Consider the following 21,447-nt stretch of genomic DNA (forward strand, 5'->3'; position numbering starts at 1 on the left):
CTATTCTTACGGCCCTTATTACCGTCGTCCTCGTCGTCTAATAAGTCCGATAAATCCGGGTCCGACTTCTTCTTACTAGGCTTACCTCTATTCTACTAACGCTCTAGTGACTCTTTAGACTCGGTTCGCTAAGGTAGTAGGTCTTACTTTTCCTTAGACCGGCTACGGGTCCTTCTCTTACTTCTTAAGCTTAGTAATACGCTTCTCGGCTACTACGAGCTTAGTCTCGGCTACCTTACACTACGTACGATATACCTTCTTTATATCTTTAGCCCTTATAAGCTCGTCTAGGTCGATAACGGCGGTATTATCGCGCTTAGCGATCTCCTCCTTTAGTCGCGTGACCTCCTCTTTTAGGGACTATCTAGTCGCCTATTCCGTGTCGATTATATCCTCGAGTCGGTCTATCTAGTCCTTAGTATCTTACGCCTTACGGAAGTTAATACGGTTAGCTATATCGAGCGTAGTATTAAGCTTATACGTACGTTAGTAATCGGACTCGATATTATAGAGGATCTTATAGATCTACTAGGGATAGTTATTGACTATCTTCTTAAACTTGTCTATATTTAACCCGTTTAACGAGTCGAAGACTTCCTAGAAGTTGTCGATAGTAACTCTCCCCTTCCTCGGTACCTAAGTACCCTTATCTTCTATCTTATCCTCGATAAACTCCGCACTATATAGGTTAGCTAAGTTCAGCTCTATCTCGACCTCCTCTTCCTTGATCGCCTTAAGTTAGTCAAATACCTTCTTATACTACTTACGGTACTAGTTATTCTCGTCGAGGAGCCTATTTACGATATATTCTTTACGTCCTTAAGTCTATATCGTCGGGTTCGCGCTATCGTTATCGGGTGGATCGGATAGTAGGGTAAAGAAGGATAATCTATTAAGGGAAGCGCGATAAACACGTCTATTAGTGTTCTCTATACCTACGCCTAGTACGCCGGTGCCGGTCTGTCTCGCTATTATTACTATATTAGCTATAATCTACTTCAAGGTACGACTTAGCGAGTACGATACCTAATCTTAGTACTTCCTCGTATACTATCGCGGTTTCTCTATAATCTCCCGAATATAGCTTCTTATGTCTCTCTATACGTTAGTAATAATCTATTTAAAGTATTATAAGTAGGTATAAGTACGTAGTCGGGTAAGGTATAAGTCGAACAGATATCCTATCTAAGGGAGGCGTAGAAGGCGCGAGAGTTATATACGGGCGCTAAGCCGCTAGTCGGATTAGTTAGTAGGCGCGAGGTCTAGGCACGTACCCGCGGGTTTAAGTAAATGTACGCCGGTACGGTAATATAGGGGAACGGAACCTTAGTTTTAGGGTTCTTTATACTACGACTACGCCGCCGCTAGCGTAGGCGGGTCGCTACTACTTAAGTAGATTGCTCGTCTTAATAAGGGCTATCGAATAGATAGTCCTCGTCGATAGTAGCGATAATTCTTTCCCTAGATATCTTCCTCTCTATATATACGTAAATAAGATAGTATAGCTATATAGGCTAAAGGGTGTTAAGATGTAGCATCTTAAAGGGAGTCAACAATTAGGAAGTGATCTAGTAGCCTAAGGCATTCACGATGACTCAGCTTATAGGGAGATACCTTCTCTCCCCTTTAGCTTAGATAGACATCTAACACAATCAACATATTGGTTCCTGATATATTGCTACATGCTCGTGCTATTAGTTAGTTGAAGATTGATCTCTTACTCTACTCCGCTACTATCCACCCGTACCTGTTTAACAGGTTATGAGCCCGGGTTTATGTAGGAATAAGAGCAACCTATATCAGTACAGGTTACTTATATCCCTTGCTATCGTAGCAGAAAACATCTAGGAATCAGAAGTCTACCCCGTCTATCCTGTTAAGGAGCTTAGTTCGATACTAAGTAATAGGTAACCTAGATAAGGACTCTATGCGGCTTACTTAAAGCCAATACCTTGAAGATACTCTGTAGGCAGAACTGCATCGAGATACTATCAAGAAGGACTTCAAGTAAGTCATTTGAAGCTCTGCTAGGAGAGACAGACCTGTGTCCTAGCCCCGAGACCTCACACCGCTCCTTTACTTTACTAAGCAGGCCTTGGTATCCACACCTACGAACTTTCCTATTCTACACCAGAAGCCTTAGCAGGATCTGAGCCACCACTTTGGAACATACACACCTTGTTTCATTACATCCAATTTATTATAGATCTATACCAAGAGAAGACAGAGGAGAAGGGAGGCAAAATCCTAATTCTTGGGAGGGACAATTAGAAGAGATGGTTCAACCTTCAGAGATATAAGATAGAGAGCTAATCAGCATTCTTTGCAATTGGTGACCTAATAGAAGTGTCTTTTGACAACATCAAGGGCAAGACTCTGAAACTCTAAGAAGAGGCTATAACCAAAGAGATCCTCAATACGCTAACATGGATAAGGCACAATGCAGTATGCAACTTCAGTATCCTTAGTAGGATCACAGAAGAAGATGAATTTGAGCTTGAGGGCTTATGTGAATCTGGAAGAGCTGCTAAGAAGTGGGTGTATCTCTAGAACAAGTATAGCCAGGTGCTACCAACCTATGCACATGAGCTCATAAAGCAATTTGTGACCTTTGAGATGAGTGAAGAGTTCACCATCAGATCTACATAGACACACCTGGTTTCTCTTAGAAAAAGGATTGCTGATGTTGACCTAGAGGGTTAGCATTACAGGAAAGCTGATGTGAGGATGACCTAGCTCTTAAGCTCACTGCCACCTGACTACTATGTAGCTAGGGATACTATTATGGCTTAGCTAAAGATAGATCATGAAAGGACCTTAAAGATCCTTAAAGCTCAAGAAGCCAGGTTAGATCCCTCTAAGGCTGAGTATAGCATGGCAGCCACCTGGGTCAAGCCCTCAGGTCTAGCAAGACCACTCTCCTGCCTTCTCTATAAGAAGGATCATCTGATCAAGGACTGCCCTAGTTTGCCTAAGGCAAGAAAGGTCCTTAGATCTCATTCCCAACCACCATCTTCCCAGAATACAACACATGTCAAGAAGAAGAGAACTCCACCACCCACTTCAAGGAGGACACCAAGAGAGAAGTCCTCTATAGAAGAACTTAAGAAAATGGTGAAGAAACTCAGCTCTGACATGCTGTCACTCCAGAAGAACCAGGCCTAGTCTTATACCTCTAAAGCAAAGAAGACTGGAAAAGGTTTCTCCGCCTAAGAGTCACCATGCAGCTCATCCCTAGAGACAATGTCTGATAATGATGAGTATGATGAAGTGGCTCACTCAACTGCAGAAGTCTAAGGCAAGTTCCCCTCGTCAGAGTGGTTACTTGACTCCTGTGCTTCATCCTATATGACTGACCAAAGCTGCCTCTTTAGATCTATGACTCCCTTGACAAGGAAGAAATGGATCAAAGTGGGAGGTAGGTTTTTATTGGCCACTCATATTGGGAATGCAGAGATGAGTAGGAGAGCTGGCAGAAAAGTTGTTTTGGAAGATGTCCTGCTTGTACCCAAGCTAGGAGTGAACCTGGTTTCATAGAACCAGTTTAGCAAGCAGTTTGGTGTACAACCTCCATCATTTTCTCTTGTTTCCCCCTCTAGTGAGACTGTTGTCTAGACAAAGCTCCTTGGGGGGGTTCCATTCATTGATAAGATTTCTCCTCTCCTACAAGAACGGGCACATTACTCATCATGTGCACCACCAATAGAGAATGCCTTTGTGACTGCTCAATCAGAGACCGACCTAAAGCAGTGGGAGCTTTGGCATAGAAGATTTGCACACTTTAGGAAGAATTTGCTCCAGAATCTTCACAAGGTAACAGACTTGAAAGAACCCATTCCTATCCCTAAGGATGGCTTTCACTAGTGCAGAGTATGCTCAATAGCAAAGATGAAGAAGTACAAAGGCAAAGTTACAGAGAGAAGACCTGAAAGACTTGCCCTTGTATCTATTAACATATATGGCCTACTACTAATCTTAAGACTAGGATTTAAATACTAGCTTGAGATTATTAACAACTTCTCTAGGAAGAAGTGGACCTTTCCTCTTAGGAAAAGAGAAGATGCTCCAGTTGCTCTCCAGAACTAGAAGATCAAAGCAGAGAGGAAATCATCAGCGTAGCTAAAAGCAGTAAGACTTGACAATACAAAAGAACTTATTGCATTAGTGAAGCAGTAGGAGAAGGATTTAGGGATTGGGCTCGAGCCGACTAAGGCATACAACTCTCTACAGAATGGACCAGTTGAGAGGTCAATACAAACCTCAGAGGACTCTGTAAGGGCAATGCTTGAAGAGGCTAAAATGCCGGTTGAATTTTGGCCTGAAGCACTAGAGGCCCAAACTTATATAAGGAACAAACTGCCAAATAGCCCAGATTACGATAGGTTCAAGGTTTCACTAGATGAGGCTTTTGATAGTATCAAACCGACCATCAACCATTTGAAAGTTTGGGGATGCAAAGCTGTTGTCTATATAGACACAAGATCCTAACCTCAATGGGCAAGAAGTGACAAGCTAATGAATAGGGGTAAAGAAGCAGTGTTTATTAGGTATGTTGAAAACATAGCTAAAGCCTAGCTCTTTTGGGAACCAGACATGAGAGCTGTTAAACAACACACACATGCAGACTTCTTTGAGGACCAGCCTAGAGGTGATATAGGTCTCAATGTTCTAACATTGAATCTACTAAGCAGTGCACCAGCTAGGAAGCCCTTAGGAAGGCCGAGGAAGAACGTATCCTTAGGACAATCTACCTACCATTCAGGCGTCTATCAGAGCCCCCCCGAAATAGATCAGCCAATTGAGAGCCCTAAAGTCGCTCAGCCGAGAAAGCTGTTTGTACAACTTCCCTAGCCTCCGGAGAACGTAGGGGAATTTCAGAAAATCGATCAGCCAATTGAGAGAAGCTCCCTAGATCCCCAGGAAATAGACGTTACTAGGTCACAAGTGACGGTCCCTAAATCATCCCTTAGAAAGAGAAAGGCTGACTATGATGTTGAGGGCTATGACATGAAACAGAAAGCCCCAAAATCCATAGTCCCTAAGCCCGAACTAACCACTAAAGTGGGAGAAGCAATAGACCTCTTAGAGAACCTTGCTGCTTTTCACCAAGCTTTCTTTGTAGCCATACAATCAGTGGACAGTTCAATACCATAGGATAGCGAATTCCTGGAAGAAGTTGAGGAAATGGCCTTTGTAGCAACTGTCGAAGCCATTGCATACAAGCAAGAGGTCCTAATTCCAAAATCCTACAAGGATGCTATAAATGACAAGAAATGGGGACATCTTTAGAAGGAAGCAATCCAAAAGGAACTAGATGCTCTACAGAGTAACAACACCTAGGAAAATTCTGTTCCACCAAAAGGAGCAAATCTGGTTACATCAAGATGGGTCTTTGATATTAAGAGAAGCATTAGTGGAGCTATTGAAAAGTTCAAGGCTAGACTAGTTGCAAGGGGCTTCTTATAGAAGTTTGGTGTTGACTTTATGGAGACATTTGCACCTATAGTAAGACAGGACACCCTTAGGGTGTTTATGGCTATTGTGTATAAGAAGGATCTTCATCTTTACCAAGTGGATGTGAACAATGCATTCACAGAAAGCACCCTCTATGAAGACATCTTCATGTTACTACCACTAGGAGTTGAGCTTCCACCAAACATGGTGTTCAAAATCCTCAAAAGCTTGTATAGACTTAAGCAAGCAGCTAGAGATTGGAATCAACTCTGTGTGTCAAAGCTCAGAGAGATTGGATTCACACAGTCAGAGGTGGATCTATGCCTACTTATCTATAAGAAGAGGGAGATCATAATCCTTATACATGTGGATGACATTCTAATTGCTACACCAAAGTTAACAGATGTTCTCTAGTTTAAAAGAGAACTTGGCAAGATCTTCAAGATCAAAGATCTAGGTGAACCTAAAAAGATCCTTAGCATGAGAGTCATAAGGGACAGGAAGAGAGGAATCCTAAAACTTGACCAAGGACACTTTGTTAGGGACAGCCTAGCTAAGATAGGAATGAACCATAAGAAGGCAGCACCTACACACTCACCTATAGACAGCTATGAGGCCCTCAAACCTTCAAGCCACATAGATGAGAGGTGTGACAAGGCAGAGTACTAGAGTATTAACGGTACTTAGATGTAGCTAGCAACAATCACAAGGCTAGACATTGCTTTTGCCCTAGGAAGGATGAGCTCATTTGTGAGTGACCTATCCACCTACCACATGAAGGCTTTGAAGAAGATCACTAGGTACCTAAGATCATACCCTGATCTAGGACTTTAGTTCTCAAAGTCTAGAAAAGGACACCTTATTAGATACTGTGATTCTGATTATGCAATAGACAAAGCAGACAGAGTCTAGTAGACAGAGTCTCAATCCTTGGGTATGTCTTCTTCCTCTATGGGGCACCAGTTTCTTGGATGAGCAAGAAGTAAAAGTCTGTAGCAACATCTACAATAGAGGCTGAATATATGGCTATGAATGTATATGCGAAGCAGTCCCAATTCCTAGCTTCACTGCTAAGGGAAATGGATTGTCTAGAGTTAGTAGGAGACTGTTCCTATTAACTAAGAATCACTGGAAACCAGGAGACTGTATCAAATTTGAGACCAGTCCAATTAAGAGGTGACAATCAAGCTGCCCTCACCCTAGTGAAAGATGCACATGTTCATGACAAGTCGAAGCACATTGACATTGCCTATAACGCTGTTAGGAAACTTTGGTAGAGGAGGCTTATTGCTATTGAGTACACCCCAACCTCTGAGATGGTTGCAGACGGGTTTACAAAACCAAAGACTGGTCCACACTTCCAGAGGTTTGTAAGCCAGCTGAACCTGTCATAAAAAGGTCCAAGTACTATTGATAGGAAGTGAGCAGACTGTAACCTCCTATACGAGATGAGTGGGAGTGTTAAGATGTAGCATCTCAAAGGGAGTCAACAATCAGGAAGTGATCTGGCAGCCTGAGGCATCCACGATGACTCAGCTTGTAGGGAGATACCTTCTCTCCCCTTTAGCTTAGATAGACATCCAACACAATCAACATATTGGTTCCTGATATATTGCTGTATGCTCGTGCTATTAGTCAGTTGAAGATTGATCTCTTACTCCACTCCGCTACTATCTACCCGTACCTGTTTAATAAAGGGTACTATAATAGCTTAATGAAATATCTATCTATCTATCTATCTATCTATCTATATAAGCTATTACGCTACGACTAGGTACTATAAGTAGACAATACTAATATATACCGTATAGTCCCTCCGCGATACTAGGTAGGCGACCGCGTCTATTTTAATACTAAGAACTAGAAGTCCTCTAGACCCGTAAAGAAGCTAGACGTTAAGTAGTTCGGCCTAGTAACCGTTATAGCTATATTAGGTAAGAACGCTTACCGTATTACGTACCTAGATACTATCCGTATATATAACTCGTTCTACTCGAACCTACTCCGCCTAGTAGACCCGGAAGATAATACGCTAACCCGCCGATCGAGGTGACCGATAATACTAGAAACACTTTTTAGGCCTAGATAGTAGAGCGTATTCTAGATTTAAAGCCTAAGGGTAGAGGTATTACTATACTAGTAAGATAGTAAGGATATCGTAAGCCGATATAGGAGCCCGCGAGCGTAATATATAAGGATATACCGAAGGTAGTCGGAGATTTAAAGTATAATAACTAAGACAAGTCTATACTAGTTAACTTCTATCCGCTATAGGACTAGGTACTAAACGAGACGCTACGCGACCTTAATAGACACTTAGCCGAAGTAGATATATACGCTATAGATCTAGCGTCTTAAGTAACTTTATTTATACGACTAAGATAGGCTAACGGCGCTAACTACGGAGGACTAGATTTAACGACGTAAGCTTATATAGTTAAGCTACTAGAGGATATAATAGTTATAGAGGGTAATGAAGCCTTCGCGTACGTATTAAGGAAGGTTTAAGGATATACGCTTCGAGACGAACGTGTCTTAAGGGGGGGTAGTGTTACGGTAGCTCCGTAAGTAAAGGATTCGGATTGGGTCACGTGACTCGTGATTGCGTGACACCGATGACTAAGCTCGGCCCGAGCGCGACCTCGGCTTCCCTTAAGAAGCCCTCTCTCTCTTAGAACTACCTTCTCTCTTTAGCTCTCGACTTCGTTAATAAACTACTACTATACTCGCCTACTATAGCCTCGTAACAAATTCATAAAAATCTTAGAATCTAAAATTTTCGATATATAACTTCAATAGTATCTTATATTCTCGATATATAAGCTTCGAAATAAGTCATTATATAATTATATACGAAGCTAAAGTCGCTAAAAGCTATTGTATTACTTTACCGGTCTATTAATTAGAAGCTACGAATATAGACTTTGACTACCTAGTAAAGGGTACCTAGTTTACTAGATTAGGCAATCCCGAGCGGGGTGATCTATGCGCTAAGACTAGCCAAGACTTACTAATTCGCGCGCATATATGAGCATGTCTTACATAGCTCACAAGCCATCATAGAGCCGTAGTTCTACCTGCAGCCTTGGTCCTGACTACATGTATAAAGCGAAGGGTCCAACGTCACGATCCTCATAGGTCCACCATACTTTTCAACACTATGCGTGTCCTGTTCACCACCCTCTCAGCATTGGCTCTCTTCTTCGCCGCTAGTGTTGAAGCATGTGCTAACTACGAAGATTGCAAATGCCATGTGCCAGGCACTGACCTGCAGAACAATGAAGCCACACAAAAGGCTTGCGATCAGTACGCCAGAGACCACAACGCTCAGGCCAAGTTCTCTGCGGACCCTCATCATCAGGTGTGTCACATCCGTGCAACGACGAGCTCCAAGCTGATGACATACAGTGTACCACGAGTGGACTTAGCAATGGAGTGATCGATAACTGCGACTTTGACACTGCTTGCAAAGCTCAGGGAGATTTTGAGCAGTAAGACCGTTCCAGTCCCCAGTCCCCAGTCTTACGTTACTCGCCAAGGTACTAGATCACGGCTGACATGACTTGAATTTACAGGTACTGCTGGCACAAAGTCGGACCTTTCGATTAGATCAACTGCCCTCGATCCTCTATCTCAGCCAAAGGCACTCAAGAATGTGTACATCCCACTCTCAAAATTTCTAAACATTGACCTCCGCATCCACATCCAAGTACGCCGCCTTGCCCGTAACAGTGCTGCACACAACCGAGTACACCGTTCCATTGTTCGAAGGCACACAAGCAAAGTTCGCCGTCGACTCAAACTTCAGCTCAAACGTTCCGTTCCTGCTGCCCTTGAAGAGCACATCCGCCGTGGCATTGTGCTTGCCATTGATGCCGATACCATTGCCAATCTCCATCGTGTCCGGTGTGATCTTGTAGCCACCGCCGAGGCCGAACGCTTCGGAGCCGGCGGTCAAGCCACCTGTGAGGCATTAATTTAGTATCATGGATGCGCTTTGTGTTTTCTGGGCTGTCCATACCTCCATAGCCGACCTTGTTGTCCCAGTTCACACCGCAGCCGATGCCGATGCCGCCGAAGGGCTGTAGTGTTCCTGCGGCTGCTACGCTTCCTGAGCCGCCAGTCGAGTTGCGGGCCTTCTCAAGCGAAACGATCGTGACGTTGTTTCCTTGCGTGCGGCGAGCCTCGAGGCTGTAGGCAGAAGATGCTCCGGCCAGCGCGAGGAGCGAGAATACGAGGGACTCTGGGGCGAACATCGTGGTCGATAGATTATTGGTGGAGAAGGTCGTGGTATGTGGTGTTGTTTGGCGTGGACGTTATATTAAATGAGTGACTGCGCCTTGAAAGTAGGAGATAACTCTGGTGTTGGTGATTAGAAGACCAAGCAAATGTACCGCGAGGTCGAGACTGACTTTTACATATTATACGACAACCATGTACCATGTGGTTAGCTTGGGCTAGGACTCATCCGCTGGTGGCCGGCCGAAATTATAAGACCGCGTTGTTTCACAGTCATCCTGGTCAACAAAGGCTTGGAAGATGAGGTAGCACTACAACAGTAGCGCATAGAGGTTAAATATCTTCGAGCTGACCACAGCTGAACAGAACCGGGTTCAATGAGCAGAGCCAAGCTACTGTACCCAGAGGACTTATACCACTATCCGCTCTTATGTGCGAGGCAGTGGTGTTGGAATTGTTATAGCGCATCATGAAGTTGAGCTGACTCCGTCGAGAAGCACCGCTCGCTGTATTGAGTGGCCATTGCTGATCATACAAAGGCCAGAGAGGTTGAGTCCTCCTGCATCTTCGGCATCTGACGATCTATTCCGCTTCTGTTCATTCTTTGAACAGAAGGTTCCGTATTGCTCTTCGTGGCGTTACGAGCGAGAGAGCTTGTCCATTGCCTTGGCCATCTCTTTTGCATCATCATGGTTCGCAGCCCAGTACTCTGACCCCTCCATACGTTGCAGCCTGTTTCGTTGGCCGTTGTTATGGCACAAGCCAGAATTGCACACCAGGGCTGAATGTGCGATCGGGTCATGGTCGTGTAGCTCGATAGTGTCTTGTTGTGACTCGAAGAAATGGCTGCGCGCGCCACAGAGCTTCTCGAAGTACTCAAAGCTGCATATGACGAGCTTATGGCATTTCAGCTGAGTGTCGCCAATGCGAATGGTGATGTCGGAGTAGTCGGCATTGTCGAATAGCCGAGCGGTAGCCAACGTTCCCGGGAACGGCGAGATCCTCGACTGGTGATGGGTATTGACAGCGGATTGAGTGGTAAGCTGGTGCCGCGAAGAGAGGCTCTTAGAAGTGACGGCACGAAAGCGAGGAAGCAGAGGAAGCTTGGACCACTCGTTCGCAGCGTTTGCAGTCTCCCTGTGATGACACACTGCAGTTGGAGGCACGCTGATTTCAAGTCCTCGTTTGTCTTGCAAATGTACAGGTGGAGTAGAGACTTATCGCTCAGTGACATGAAAGCTCAAGTACGCCGTGTTCAACTCTTTCCCTCGCACCATCATCACTCCTCTTGCGCCAAGCATGCATCCTGGGTATCGTTGAAGTCGTCAAATCAGTATCGCGGCCGCCTGTCCACCAGCTGCATCCCGCCGCCAGCTGGTCGTTCCTCACACCAAGCAAGAGCCGGCATGTCTTCCTTCTTCTTGCCATTGAAGCGACTCAGCAGCCATTCAGTCACAGACACCACTCTCGTCATCCTGTCATAGTCTCCGCCTTCCTCGGTATGCTCGATAGTATGCTTGGCCAGTCTGCCCTTCTCGTCAAACTCAAAGATGAAGATGCCACAAAACTCTTCGGCATCCCTCTTCCGCTCTTCGGGTTCTGCAGATTTGCCTGATATGAAGCCTTTGATCTTATCGACGGGATCTCTTGCTGCTGCCAGACCCATGCCACGATATATGCCTCCTGTCCCATCACGATGTGTTGTCTTGCCACACGTCTTCCACTTCACGATGAGCTTCTCCTCTCTGTTGGCCAAGGGTACTGCGCTTCCTCCATTGCGCACCATGCGCTCTGATAGTATGACAAGCTGCACATTCCCTATCAGCGGCATCCTGCCCCACGCTACCGGCGCGGTCCATAGCGCTGCGATGTAGGCTATGCGGCCAGAGACTGTCGGTAGGTGCGGGTGTGTCGACGGGAACAGGTGTAGTGTGATGCTCGGCGAGAGGATGTCGGAAGGCAAGGGCTCCTTCAGTAAGGTTGGCAATCGTTCGTGCAGTGTTCGTACTGTCTTGCCCAGCTGGATCGTCCTCTCATCGGGTGGCTTGTGGTCGCCTTGCTGGCTTGGTGGCAGGCTACTTCGCGGGGCTGAGCTGTTGAAGCAGATGTCTCTGTTGCAGTTGTTCCAACATGACTGCGGATCGTTGCACGAAGGCGGAGCTTGAGCCGCCGCAGCGACAACGTTCGATTTGATGACATGTCTCGAGGAGCGGGCTGATGACCGAAGCGAGCGCATCAGCCTGATGGATGTCATCTGATGTCCAGTGCTCGATGTGCTTCCATTGAGTTGATGAAGTGACAGCAGACTAGTATGCCTATGCCTATGTCTATGAAAGTTCCATGTGGTCATGTCAGCAACGACGAGATCGACCTTCCTCACTGCGAGCTAGCCGAGCACATTCACCCTTCGCCCTGCGCCAGACGGCAGGTACGTGTAATGAAACAAAGCACCGTCATCGCAACCACAATGGACGCTGATGAATGTGAACTTCTCGCAGGCCTTCGTGCTCTCCCTCTCAGTCCACCATAACCTCGAGACTATACCCCAAGATGGAACACAGCATGCCCGCAGGTATTGACCTGCTACAGGGAACCGGTGCAGCCGCTGGCCAAGACGGCATCTCCACTGGAAGACCTGATGTACAGCCTGAGCATCTGGCAGGCTCAGCTCAGCAACCTCGTACAGGTGGAAAGCGAATCGTCTTCACTGGCGGCTCAGGCAAGGCCGGAAGACATGTCATCCCATACCTGCAGAAGCAAGGTCACAAGGTATCATCTCCTCATCTCACCCATACAGAACCACAACTGACATCTCGTACGGGTTCTGAACCTGGACTTGGTAGACTTTCCTGACAAGGATGCTGGCGTATTCACTCTCAAGGCTGATCTGACGAATTCGGGCGAGGTCTTCAATGCCTTGACCACACATTACACTATGGCTGGCTACGAGCAAGGCCATCCCGAGCCGCCACCGGACGCAGTCATCCACTTCGGCGCCTTTGCGAGGAACATGCTCGTGCCCGACAACAAGTGCTTCGCAGACAATGTCACGTCAACCTACAACATCATCGAAGCGGCCTGCAAGCTCGGTGTCAAGAAGATCATCATCGCCTCCTCCGAGACCACCTATGGCGTATGCTTCGCCGAGGGAGACTACGACTATCACCAGTTTCCACTCGAGGAGGACTACGATGTCGACCCAATGGACTCGTATGCTCTCAGCAAGCTTTGCGGTGAACGGACTGCGAGGACTTTCGCGCGTAGATATGGAGCTGACATCTACGCTCTTCGCATTGGCAACGTCATTGAGCCCCACGAATACGGTGACTTCGAGATTTACGTCAATCAGCCCATGACCAGGAAACGCAATGCGTGGAGCTACATCGATGCTCGGGATCTCGGCCAAATCTGCCATTTGGGTGTCGAGAAGGACAAGCTAGGATTTCAAGTGTTCAACGCTACCAATGACACCATAACGACCAAGATCCCAACTGAACAATTCTTGAAAGAGGCCTGCCCTAATGTCAAGATTACGAGGAAAATGGGCGAATTCGAAGCCCCACTCAGTAACCGCAAGATTCGGGAAGTGCTCGGCTTCGTGGACGGCCACAACTGGAGGCAGTACTACCAACCTGACGTGAGTATCGCTCAGAAGCTTGGCATCTAGTAAAATATGACAGATGGGATCTATAGCAACGACCGGGTACAGAGTAGACAGTTCTCCATACAACATGAAATACCGAGACTGGAGACAAACGCCCAGCGCACGGACCAATCACTTTTTGCCATGCATTGATCAGCCGGTACTGCAACGGCCGCCGAATGAACCTGCTCGCGCAATAGCAACGACCCCAGAATTTCTGGCCTTTGCATAACGAACATCGTTGTGAGCCAAATTGCCTGACGACCTCACGTTGCAAGGTCGCTATGGCAAGGTTGCCGCAACGATTCATGAGCTCAACGTCAGCCATGATAATGCATAAGTACAGGCGATGCCGTGCCATGTCGAGCGCTCCTGATGATGATCATTGACTTGAACTACAGCTATTCCAATTACGAGACATAGGATTCTTGCAGACTACGCTAAGTGGCCCCAACCTGTTGCTGAAGCATCAGACCTCACTGACATTATTGAGCAATAGGCGCACCCAACGGATCATACGGAAGAGCTCTCTTGACGACCACCATCTTTGTTGATTGCCAGAGCAGATGATTAACATGAATTTACTCCCACTCACCACGCTCTTAATAGTATCTACAGCTGCCCTGCCCATAAGCTTGTCACAGACGCGGCCGACGACAAACCATAGGGTGGGATACAACGGCAATGGCATGTTCAGTATGATCATGTCGACTGCATCACTGCCTTCATTGCCTTCACCTCCAGCATCGGGACCAACAGGAGCAAGACCTCTAGGGACGCCTGAGGCCAGCGACTCCAATTCCACAGTTACATACACTCACTACACCGGCGATGGCAGTGTGGCTGCAGGCTGGCCAGACCAGAAAGAGTGGATCGACTACGACACAATGTGGACCCAAAACAAAGCAGCCTTCATCGACAAGCAGAACAACACCCCCGAAGACAACGATAACCTGCAAGCCGCCATCGAGGGAGTCTCAACCAAGTACGACGTCGACAAGCGGCTCATCCTCGCCGTCGTGATTCAAGAATCAAACGGCAATGTCCGCGTCAAGACGACTCAGTTCGCACAAGGAAGCAATCCAGGTCTCATGCAGACTCACAACGGACTCGGAAGCTGCGCGGGTCTCACGATTTGCCCGGACGAGATGATTGTCACGATGATCGAGGAAGGTTCGGCAACGGGATCGGACGGCGTGAATTTAAAAGACCTTATGGATGGGTGTGGTGCTTCGGATGTGACCAAGTACTACAAAGCGGCGCGGAAGTACAACTCTGGTGTGAACAGTATCGGACCTGATGGGGACTTGTCTGCACCGGGCGCGACGGCTAGCTATGCGTCTGATATCGCGAATAGATTGATGGGGTATGTTGGTGGACAGGGAGGACAATAGAGGATGGAAAGAGTGATGGAGAGAATGAGGCACGAACTCGAGGCTGGTCCCGAAGGAAGGTGCGACGACTGTAACGAGATATGAGAAAGGTACACGACACAAAGATTTTGGGGGGAACATCATGATACAGCATGCAGTGCTTGAAACGACGGCTACGACATCAGATCTAATTATTGTAATGATAATGATAATTTGGAATGGAGCAACGACATGTCCCACAGCACCGCTAGCACAAATTCCACGGCAAATCTTCTTAGTAGCAGGACCACATTGATCTTCCTCTTTTGCTGACAAGCTAGTAAGTCTAGTCTTTGCAAACATGCGAGCCATAGCATGAGGTTATTGGCGCTTCGATAGGCTTCGAGCTTGAAGCTGTCCTCAGGAATTCACATCACCAGCTGTATACAGAAGGCACGACTGGACCGTTGTTTCCTAGTCCTCAAAGCGCCGCCAAAAATCATTTTCCATATCATTTAAGTATGTGGCCACGGTCGCATATCACCTGGACAGAATTACACGACCACCAGTTGCCAACACCGATCAAGATCACCTCCTGATCCAACATCTAACAACCAACTACACCCTAGATTAAGAAGAATAGAGATGGGTTCCAACATGTCGACCTTGAAGAAGGTCGCCGTCCTCGGCCTCGCTGCCTCAGCAGCTGCGTCGCCGGTCGATCTTTCCGCGCGCTCAAGCAACGCCGTGGCAGCATACCAAGCCTACCGCGGCGACGGCTCCATCACCAGCGGCTGGCCCTCAAAAGACCAGTGGATCAGGTCCTTCGAGGAGATGTGAGAAAATTCTTTCTCCCTGCTTGAGCTCATATACTAACCTCTCCCAGGTGGAACGTCAACTACCCGGACATCCTCCTCGCGAACCCCGGCCACCCAGAGGAAGCCAACGAAATCAAACCAGCAATCATACAAGCCGCAGCCAGCACCGGCATCGACGAGCGCTTCATTCTCGCCATCATCATGCAAGAATCCAGCGGCCGCGTCCGTGTAGGCACCACCTCCTACGGCGCCTCCGGTGCCAACCCAGGTCTCATGCAATCGCACGGCGGTCCATCTTGCGCCATCAACCAAGCACAGCCTTGCACGCCCGCAGAAATCGCAGGCATGATCATGCAAGGCGTCCAGTACGGTGGCGACGGAATGAACCTCGCCAATCTGATGCGGGTAAGCGGTAGGCCGGAGCCAGCCAACTACTTCTGGGCAGCGCGGTATTACAATTCTGGGATCAACAGCATGACCCCCGACTGCCACGATAATTTGTCGTGCAACGTGCAGGCGGCCACGGTGTCGTATGCGAGTGATATTGCGAATCGATTGCAGGGCCTGACGGATGGGAACGGTGCTCGGGCCGGGCGCCAGCCTGATCTGTTCAAGAATGAGGCTTGCTAGATGACAGGACTGCGATCACATGCCAAGATGAGGGTGGTCGAAGGCTGAGAGGGGTTCCGAACACAGCCAATAAGTGGTGAGGACGTCACCGGATGGGTGTAGAATCTCCTTGGTGGCTTTGAGAGTATCAGATATATGCTTGGAAAGATTGCGTGGCACTTAGGTAGTTGTTCCTAGACATACAATTAACCAATCAGTTGGTAGTTATCCGCACCGATACCTTCACAGTCATCCTTGGCAAAGGGCCTGCAGAGCGCTCGACACACTGTCCCCTCGTGTGGCATTTCACCATGTTGCATGTAGCTTTTGACGCTGCTCCACATACACTCCGAAGCTGGCCAAAGCGCTCCATGTCCGGCGCCGTCTTGCTCTAACAAGACACTTCCGTTGAACTGTGCAGCCATCTTCCGGGCGTTCTTAATGGGTGTCGCTGGGTCAAGTCTATTGTTGACGAACAGGATAGGCACCGATGTGCTCCACGGTCCTTGAAAGCGCCACTTGGTCCGGAGAGAGGCCGGCCATGTCCAACATGGTATCTTGTAATCTGCTTGTATCGCGCCCGCCCAGCCGAATCTTTTTGTAAGATTCCCTAGATAGGTCTGGTAGCCAGCAAGACTCTCGTTGACAAGATCGGGACCGTCACTGCAGTGTGTTGCTGGACCAACTTCGCCGCCCATATATTGATTGATGAGGAGCTCGTCTGTGAACGCCTCACGATTCGGAACCGGCAGCTGCCAGAAGGGCGGTGCAGGGTTCACACCCGTCACAAGTTGATTCGTAAAGTTGGCAAAGAGCTTGAAGTACCATAGCGGCTGGTATGTCGCCGTGAAAAGTCCCTGGTATATGTCTACTGGTGTGATCGGCGTGGCACGTCCCTTGCCAGTGATCGATGCAGGAAGCTCGTATAATGAGTCGATCATGGCGTCGTACCTTGATTTCACGTCGTCGACGCTCTTGTCGTATTCGCGAAAGAGAGCACACTCTGAACCACCAGCGAAGCAGGTTTCGAAGAACAGATCTCGGATCTTGCCATGATCATCAATGCTTGCCTCATACCTCGAAGTCCAGTTGTCCGGGTCTAAATTGGCATCCAAAACCATGCGGCCGACATGGGCTGGGAACATGGCAGCGAACGTCTGTCCAAGAAAGGTACCGTATGACGTGCCAATGTACTGGAGCTTGGTCGAAGACTGAGGAAATTCTGCGCCCAAAGGAATCTGGTTGGCAGTCCAGAAGTTGAGCCGCCTGCGTCGATCGATCTTCTTGACGATCTCCAGCAAGTCCCGCGCAACGTAAGCTGTAGATAAGTGGTTGCGTAAATTCTCGCCGTCTTGGAACTTGCCATTCTCTGCTTCCGCGCAGAGCGTTCCGCGAGCCTTCTCCAAAGCCCAGTTATACTTGAGAGAGTAGTCGCCATCATCAAGACCGCCTGCTGCCCGCTTCTGCTCGTACCATACATCCGCATCTATGATAGTATCGAAGCAGAATGCCTGCGGCTTGCTGTGGAACACACCTCGAGGATCAAATGACAAGATCTCGTAGTACTTTGGCCCATCAAGCAGTTTTTGGAGTTTCTGAGCCAACTGCAAGGCCTGCTGTACTCCGGAACCACCAGGTCCTCCCGGGTTCGTTATGATGGTGCCTCCATGTTTGGGATCAGATTCGGGCACTTCCGCAGGGAGCCGTATAAGTGCTAGTGAAATGTTGTTCGGGCTCGACGCATTGTTCCAATCCAGCGGCACTATCAGTCGCGAGCATTCGAAGTCGCCATAGCATGGCGTGTAGTCCAATTGCTCGGCTGCTGTGATGCCTGCCCAGTCGAAGTTGGACAGCGTCTCCGGCTTCGGCGAGGTCGTGTCTTGATCTTGCCCAACAAACTGTTTCTCGGCGACGAATGCGGCTGTGAAGCTGCAGCATAGGGATATTGCCAGTATGGATGTGATCATTGTGTTCAAAAGTGCATGCAGTGGAAAATACATGGACGAGTCGGATTACGCCTGAGACAAGACGTGAACACGCAGCGGGATGCAGTGACATCCGCGCCAAGCGCGCACATCGCTCCTTCTTGGTGGGACGAGCTCATCCCTACCTAGGTAGTCGCGAACTGGGGTGGCAGCGTCCACGTCTTGTTATGTACAACGAGTGCTGGACGAGACTGCCAAGGTCCAGCACAACAGCGAAGGGTTTGGTTTCGTTCAACGTTATCAGATCGAATTCACGCCTTGGCAACGGCAGACAGCCAGAGAGTACTCGGTGACCATGGAAAGCAATACGACATGTGTCAGACCGAGAGGCAAACGAATATGATACGCGCTGCTTCAGTCACTACGTATAGAGGTCGATGGTGCAGCTACAACTCGATGCAATATTGTACGATCTAGCAACTCATGTTCCTCGACTGCTTCCGCCGCAAGGCCGACGTGCGACACTCGCCTCTCTGTGTTGAGAACAGACTGTGCCAAACGCGGCCACTATGAGCTGAAACCCTGCAGATATGATGGTTCGGATCAGCAACGAGCTACCGAGTGACCTGGTGGCCCACGCAGAACTGATGTGTTTACGCTGAGGTCACCAGGGCTGGAGAAGAGGCCGTGAGAGTCGCTTCAAGGCTCGAGTGATGCCGCGGTGACACTTGAGCCTGCTCTCCCGTCGGGGACCAGTCCAACTCAATGCGAGGGTTCGTGATTCCTGCGCGGCCCTGCCTGTGGTGTATCAAGAGCTTGAATGAAGTCCGGCGCACGCAACGGCAGTTTCCGGCAGGATCTCGACTCAGTAGAGTAGGGTCGACAAAACACCCGGTCTTGTCTCAAGGGACATTTTAAGGACTAGCCGGGCCTGAATGTGGTGCGAGCTGCCGACTGTGGTCAACAAAAGAAGCTTACTGCTTTGGCCCTCTGGCATCGAAGCAGACTGCTGAAGCGTACGCAAGAGGCAGTTAGTCTGGTGCCCGCCAACGTGCTGCATCGTGTTCTACCAGCTGATTCCAGAGCTGGGTGGATGAAATCGTCAAACATCAATGGTTTCTCCCCTTCACTTGATGACACCATCAGCGGCATATGCGCCTGCAAAGTCCATGCCCGAGATCTGGCTTTGTATCTGGTCGATCTCCTTCGACAAGTCTTCGACGTTCTGTGACAAGGCGGAGACTTCATCGAACTTGCGCCGCTTGTTTGCATCAGCGATCATCTCCGATACGAAGAACTTTTGTTCTTCAAGAACGATCAACCTGTTCTTCAGTTCCTTCTCCTCGGCTTCAAGCGCAGTGACGGCCACGGAGCTCTCACTACTAGTGCGACTACTTCCCGGTCTTGCAAGTCCATTCGTAATTGCATTGTACTTGATTGCTGCTAGAGCTCCTTGCGGCTTCCCGTTGCTCGGCACGGGCGGGTTTCGCAGACCATTGGGGGTTGCATGTTTGAGGATCTTGGGCAATGCCTTCAACGGCAGCATATGCGTGTGCAAGAACGTAAGAGCTTTCGAGTAGATGGCCTTTTGAAGCTGCTCTTGAGTAGGACTGGTGGTGGGTAGATCTCGTATGCGTCGTGAAGCAACATCGTATTGCGTGAAGGCATCGGTCAGGCGCTTGCGTATCTTGGAAGCTTCCGCAAGTTGCGCTGGTGTTGGAGGATGCTCTGGGTCCTGCAAAGGTGCTAAGAGACGCTGGAACTTTGGCAACAGGAGACGTATGCCGTGCTCGAATTGCAGCAGGTTCTCGTATGCGCGCTGGTCCGGTGATTTCGTGCTAAGCTCGCGAGCAAAGTCGGCTTTGCTGAATATCGTCCTCTGGCAATCTTTACACATGCGCACATCGACAGCGACCTTTGCGCCATTCTTTTCTGTAGGTAGTTTAGCAACAGCGCGTTAGTGTCAATGTGACTCAAAGTCTGTTCACTTACTGCTATCGACGTCCAGACCGATATCGCTTGAACAGCCTGTATTTGGATCACCACACACTACTCTTCCGCATATGCGACAGTGATGTCGCCGCAGACTGTATTGGGAAAAGGGTTGTTGGCAGAAGGGACATTCTGCCACTTTGGTGTCCTCCTCCCAGGGCACGATAGACTGCTCGAGAGCTCGTATCTGCGGCTTGTTGCCAGAAAGCGATGACCACAGCAAGTTAGTTGTGCTCTGACCTTGGTCTGGAGGAGGATCAGCCAGGAGTTGTGTAAGCCTCGTAAGTCTTGTCTCCAGCCGACTCGTCTCCAGGTATTGCTTGTCGACTGTTTTCCTCCTCGCACCTTTGAAGAAGTCAAGGTGATTTCGTTCGAAGCCATGGTGGTCATTGTAGCCATCTCGACTTTTGTAGCACGCCTCACAGACTCGACACCACAAGCCACGAACAGGCTCATGCTTCGCAGACCTGGAAAGCTTCATCTGATACATGGTGTGCTCCTCACAGAATAACTTGCCGCAATGTCGGCAATTGACTTGACCATTCGCAGGCCCAAGGCGCTTCCCACATAGTGGATCAGAGCAGTCATCGAAGCCTCTAGGACGCTGCCAATGTGCTCGAGTAACGACCTCGTCGGGGTCGGGAGTCTCAGGCTCCTTACGGATTGGCGTTGGCACTGGAGCAGGCGATGATTCCCTCGCCCCTGCGACTGCTGTTTGAATAGCCTGCATCGGTGCAGACATGTCATTATTGCTCTCGAAGACTTCCAGGCCGCGCAACTTCTGGTTGATGAGTGCCAGCGGTTGGAACTTCTTCGCCTTTGTCATTTGCTGCTTGAACCATGTCTTGGCCTCATCCTGCTCGATCTCTTCCAGATTGGCATGGTTGTCATCGATATGCCTACGCCGCATCAGATGTGCGCCGACACGAACGCTGTACATGGACATGCCTACCTACCTGTTCAGCTGCAACAGTGTGACCTGCTTTCGTTAGCAGAGAGTCTCACCACACGACCAGCTATGTGTGCGTACCATCTCTTCACTGCATATCGGGCAGACCAGGCGGTTGCTGGCTGCAGCCGCGGCGTGGGCGGAGGCATGCTCGTCGAGGGCGATGCGGGAGGTGAGGTCTTCGTGGTCTGTCGATATCGGCGTACTCGAGGCCAGCGAAGAAAGCGACACGGAGCTGTCGGAGGGCGATAGCAGGCCGGGACTGCGTACGGTGTGAATAGGCTTGGGGGTTGCGGTCGAGGATGTCGCTGGCGACGGAGGTGCCAGCCCGTTGCCAGACCCGAGCACTCGCCCACCGCCCAGACTTCTGCGGGCGGCCATGGCTCTCTCTATTGCCTATGCTCATCAACAGCCTCGCGCTCCATCATGTCTGCGAGATGCTGAGGCGCGAGATGCGAATGCCAGT

General features: G+C 48.9%; 8 protein-coding genes across 8 annotated transcripts; 4 read left to right on the forward strand and 4 right to left on the reverse strand.

Annotated features, from left to right (window-relative positions):
- Positions 1–8,614: 8,614 nt before the first annotated feature.
- CLAFUR5_02977 (Ecp28-3) lies at positions 8,615–9,063 on the forward strand (the record flags this gene model as incomplete). Its single annotated transcript, XM_047902125.1, has 3 exons — positions 8,615–8,815; positions 8,863–8,945; positions 9,030–9,063. The coding sequence occupies 3 exons, from the start codon at positions 8,615–8,617 to the stop codon at positions 9,061–9,063; spliced, it is 318 nt and encodes a 105-aa protein (XP_047758998.1).
- Positions 9,064–9,133: 70 nt separating this feature from the next.
- On the reverse strand, positions 9,134–9,710 carry CLAFUR5_02978 (uncharacterized protein; the record flags this gene model as incomplete). Its single annotated transcript, XM_047902126.1, has 2 exons — positions 9,134–9,417; positions 9,476–9,710. 2 exons carry the CDS (start codon positions 9,708–9,710, stop codon positions 9,134–9,136), a joined length of 519 nt encoding a protein of 172 aa, XP_047759003.1.
- A 1,313-nt stretch (positions 9,711–11,023) lies between these two features.
- CLAFUR5_02979 (uncharacterized protein) lies at positions 11,024–11,947 on the reverse strand (the record flags this gene model as incomplete). The annotated part of the gene is made up of 1 exon (XM_047902127.1): positions 11,024–11,947. The coding sequence occupies one exon, from the start codon at positions 11,945–11,947 to the stop codon at positions 11,024–11,026; it is 924 nt and encodes a 307-aa protein (XP_047759004.1).
- Positions 11,948–12,255: 308 nt separating this feature from the next.
- On the forward strand, positions 12,256–13,360 carry CLAFUR5_02980 (uncharacterized protein; the record flags this gene model as incomplete). Its single annotated transcript, XM_047902128.1, has 2 exons — positions 12,256–12,461; positions 12,514–13,360. The coding sequence occupies 2 exons, from the start codon at positions 12,256–12,258 to the stop codon at positions 13,358–13,360; spliced, it is 1,053 nt and encodes a 350-aa protein (XP_047758452.1).
- Positions 13,361–14,025: 665 nt separating this feature from the next.
- CLAFUR5_02981 (uncharacterized protein) lies at positions 14,026–14,730 on the forward strand (the record flags this gene model as incomplete). Its single annotated transcript, XM_047902129.1, has 1 exon — positions 14,026–14,730. The coding sequence occupies one exon, from the start codon at positions 14,026–14,028 to the stop codon at positions 14,728–14,730; it is 705 nt and encodes a 234-aa protein (XP_047758451.1).
- A 615-nt stretch (positions 14,731–15,345) lies between these two features.
- On the forward strand, positions 15,346–16,136 carry CLAFUR5_02982 (uncharacterized protein; the record flags this gene model as incomplete). Its single annotated transcript, XM_047902130.1, has 2 exons — positions 15,346–15,524; positions 15,575–16,136. The coding sequence occupies 2 exons, from the start codon at positions 15,346–15,348 to the stop codon at positions 16,134–16,136; spliced, it is 741 nt and encodes a 246-aa protein (XP_047758454.1).
- Positions 16,137–16,321: 185 nt separating this feature from the next.
- Positions 16,322–18,115, reverse strand: CLAFUR5_02983 (Serine protease Hip1; the record flags this gene model as incomplete). Its single annotated transcript, XM_047902131.1, has 1 exon — positions 16,322–18,115. The coding sequence occupies one exon, from the start codon at positions 18,113–18,115 to the stop codon at positions 16,322–16,324; it is 1,794 nt and encodes a 597-aa protein (XP_047758453.1).
- Positions 18,116–19,166: 1,051 nt separating this feature from the next.
- Positions 19,167–21,362, reverse strand: CLAFUR5_02984 (Vacuolar segregation protein pep7; the record flags this gene model as incomplete). Its single annotated transcript, XM_047902132.1, has 4 exons — positions 19,167–19,972; positions 20,033–20,931; positions 20,989–21,011; positions 21,063–21,362. 4 exons carry the CDS (start codon positions 21,360–21,362, stop codon positions 19,167–19,169), a joined length of 2,028 nt encoding a protein of 675 aa, XP_047758456.1.
- Between the last annotated feature and the right edge of the window lie 85 nt (positions 21,363–21,447).

The sequence above is a fragment of the Fulvia fulva genome, chromosome 2, assembly GCF_020509005.1.
Source record: "Fulvia fulva chromosome 2, complete sequence".
Lineage (NCBI taxonomy): Eukaryota > Fungi > Ascomycota > Dothideomycetes > Mycosphaerellales > Mycosphaerellaceae > Fulvia > Fulvia fulva.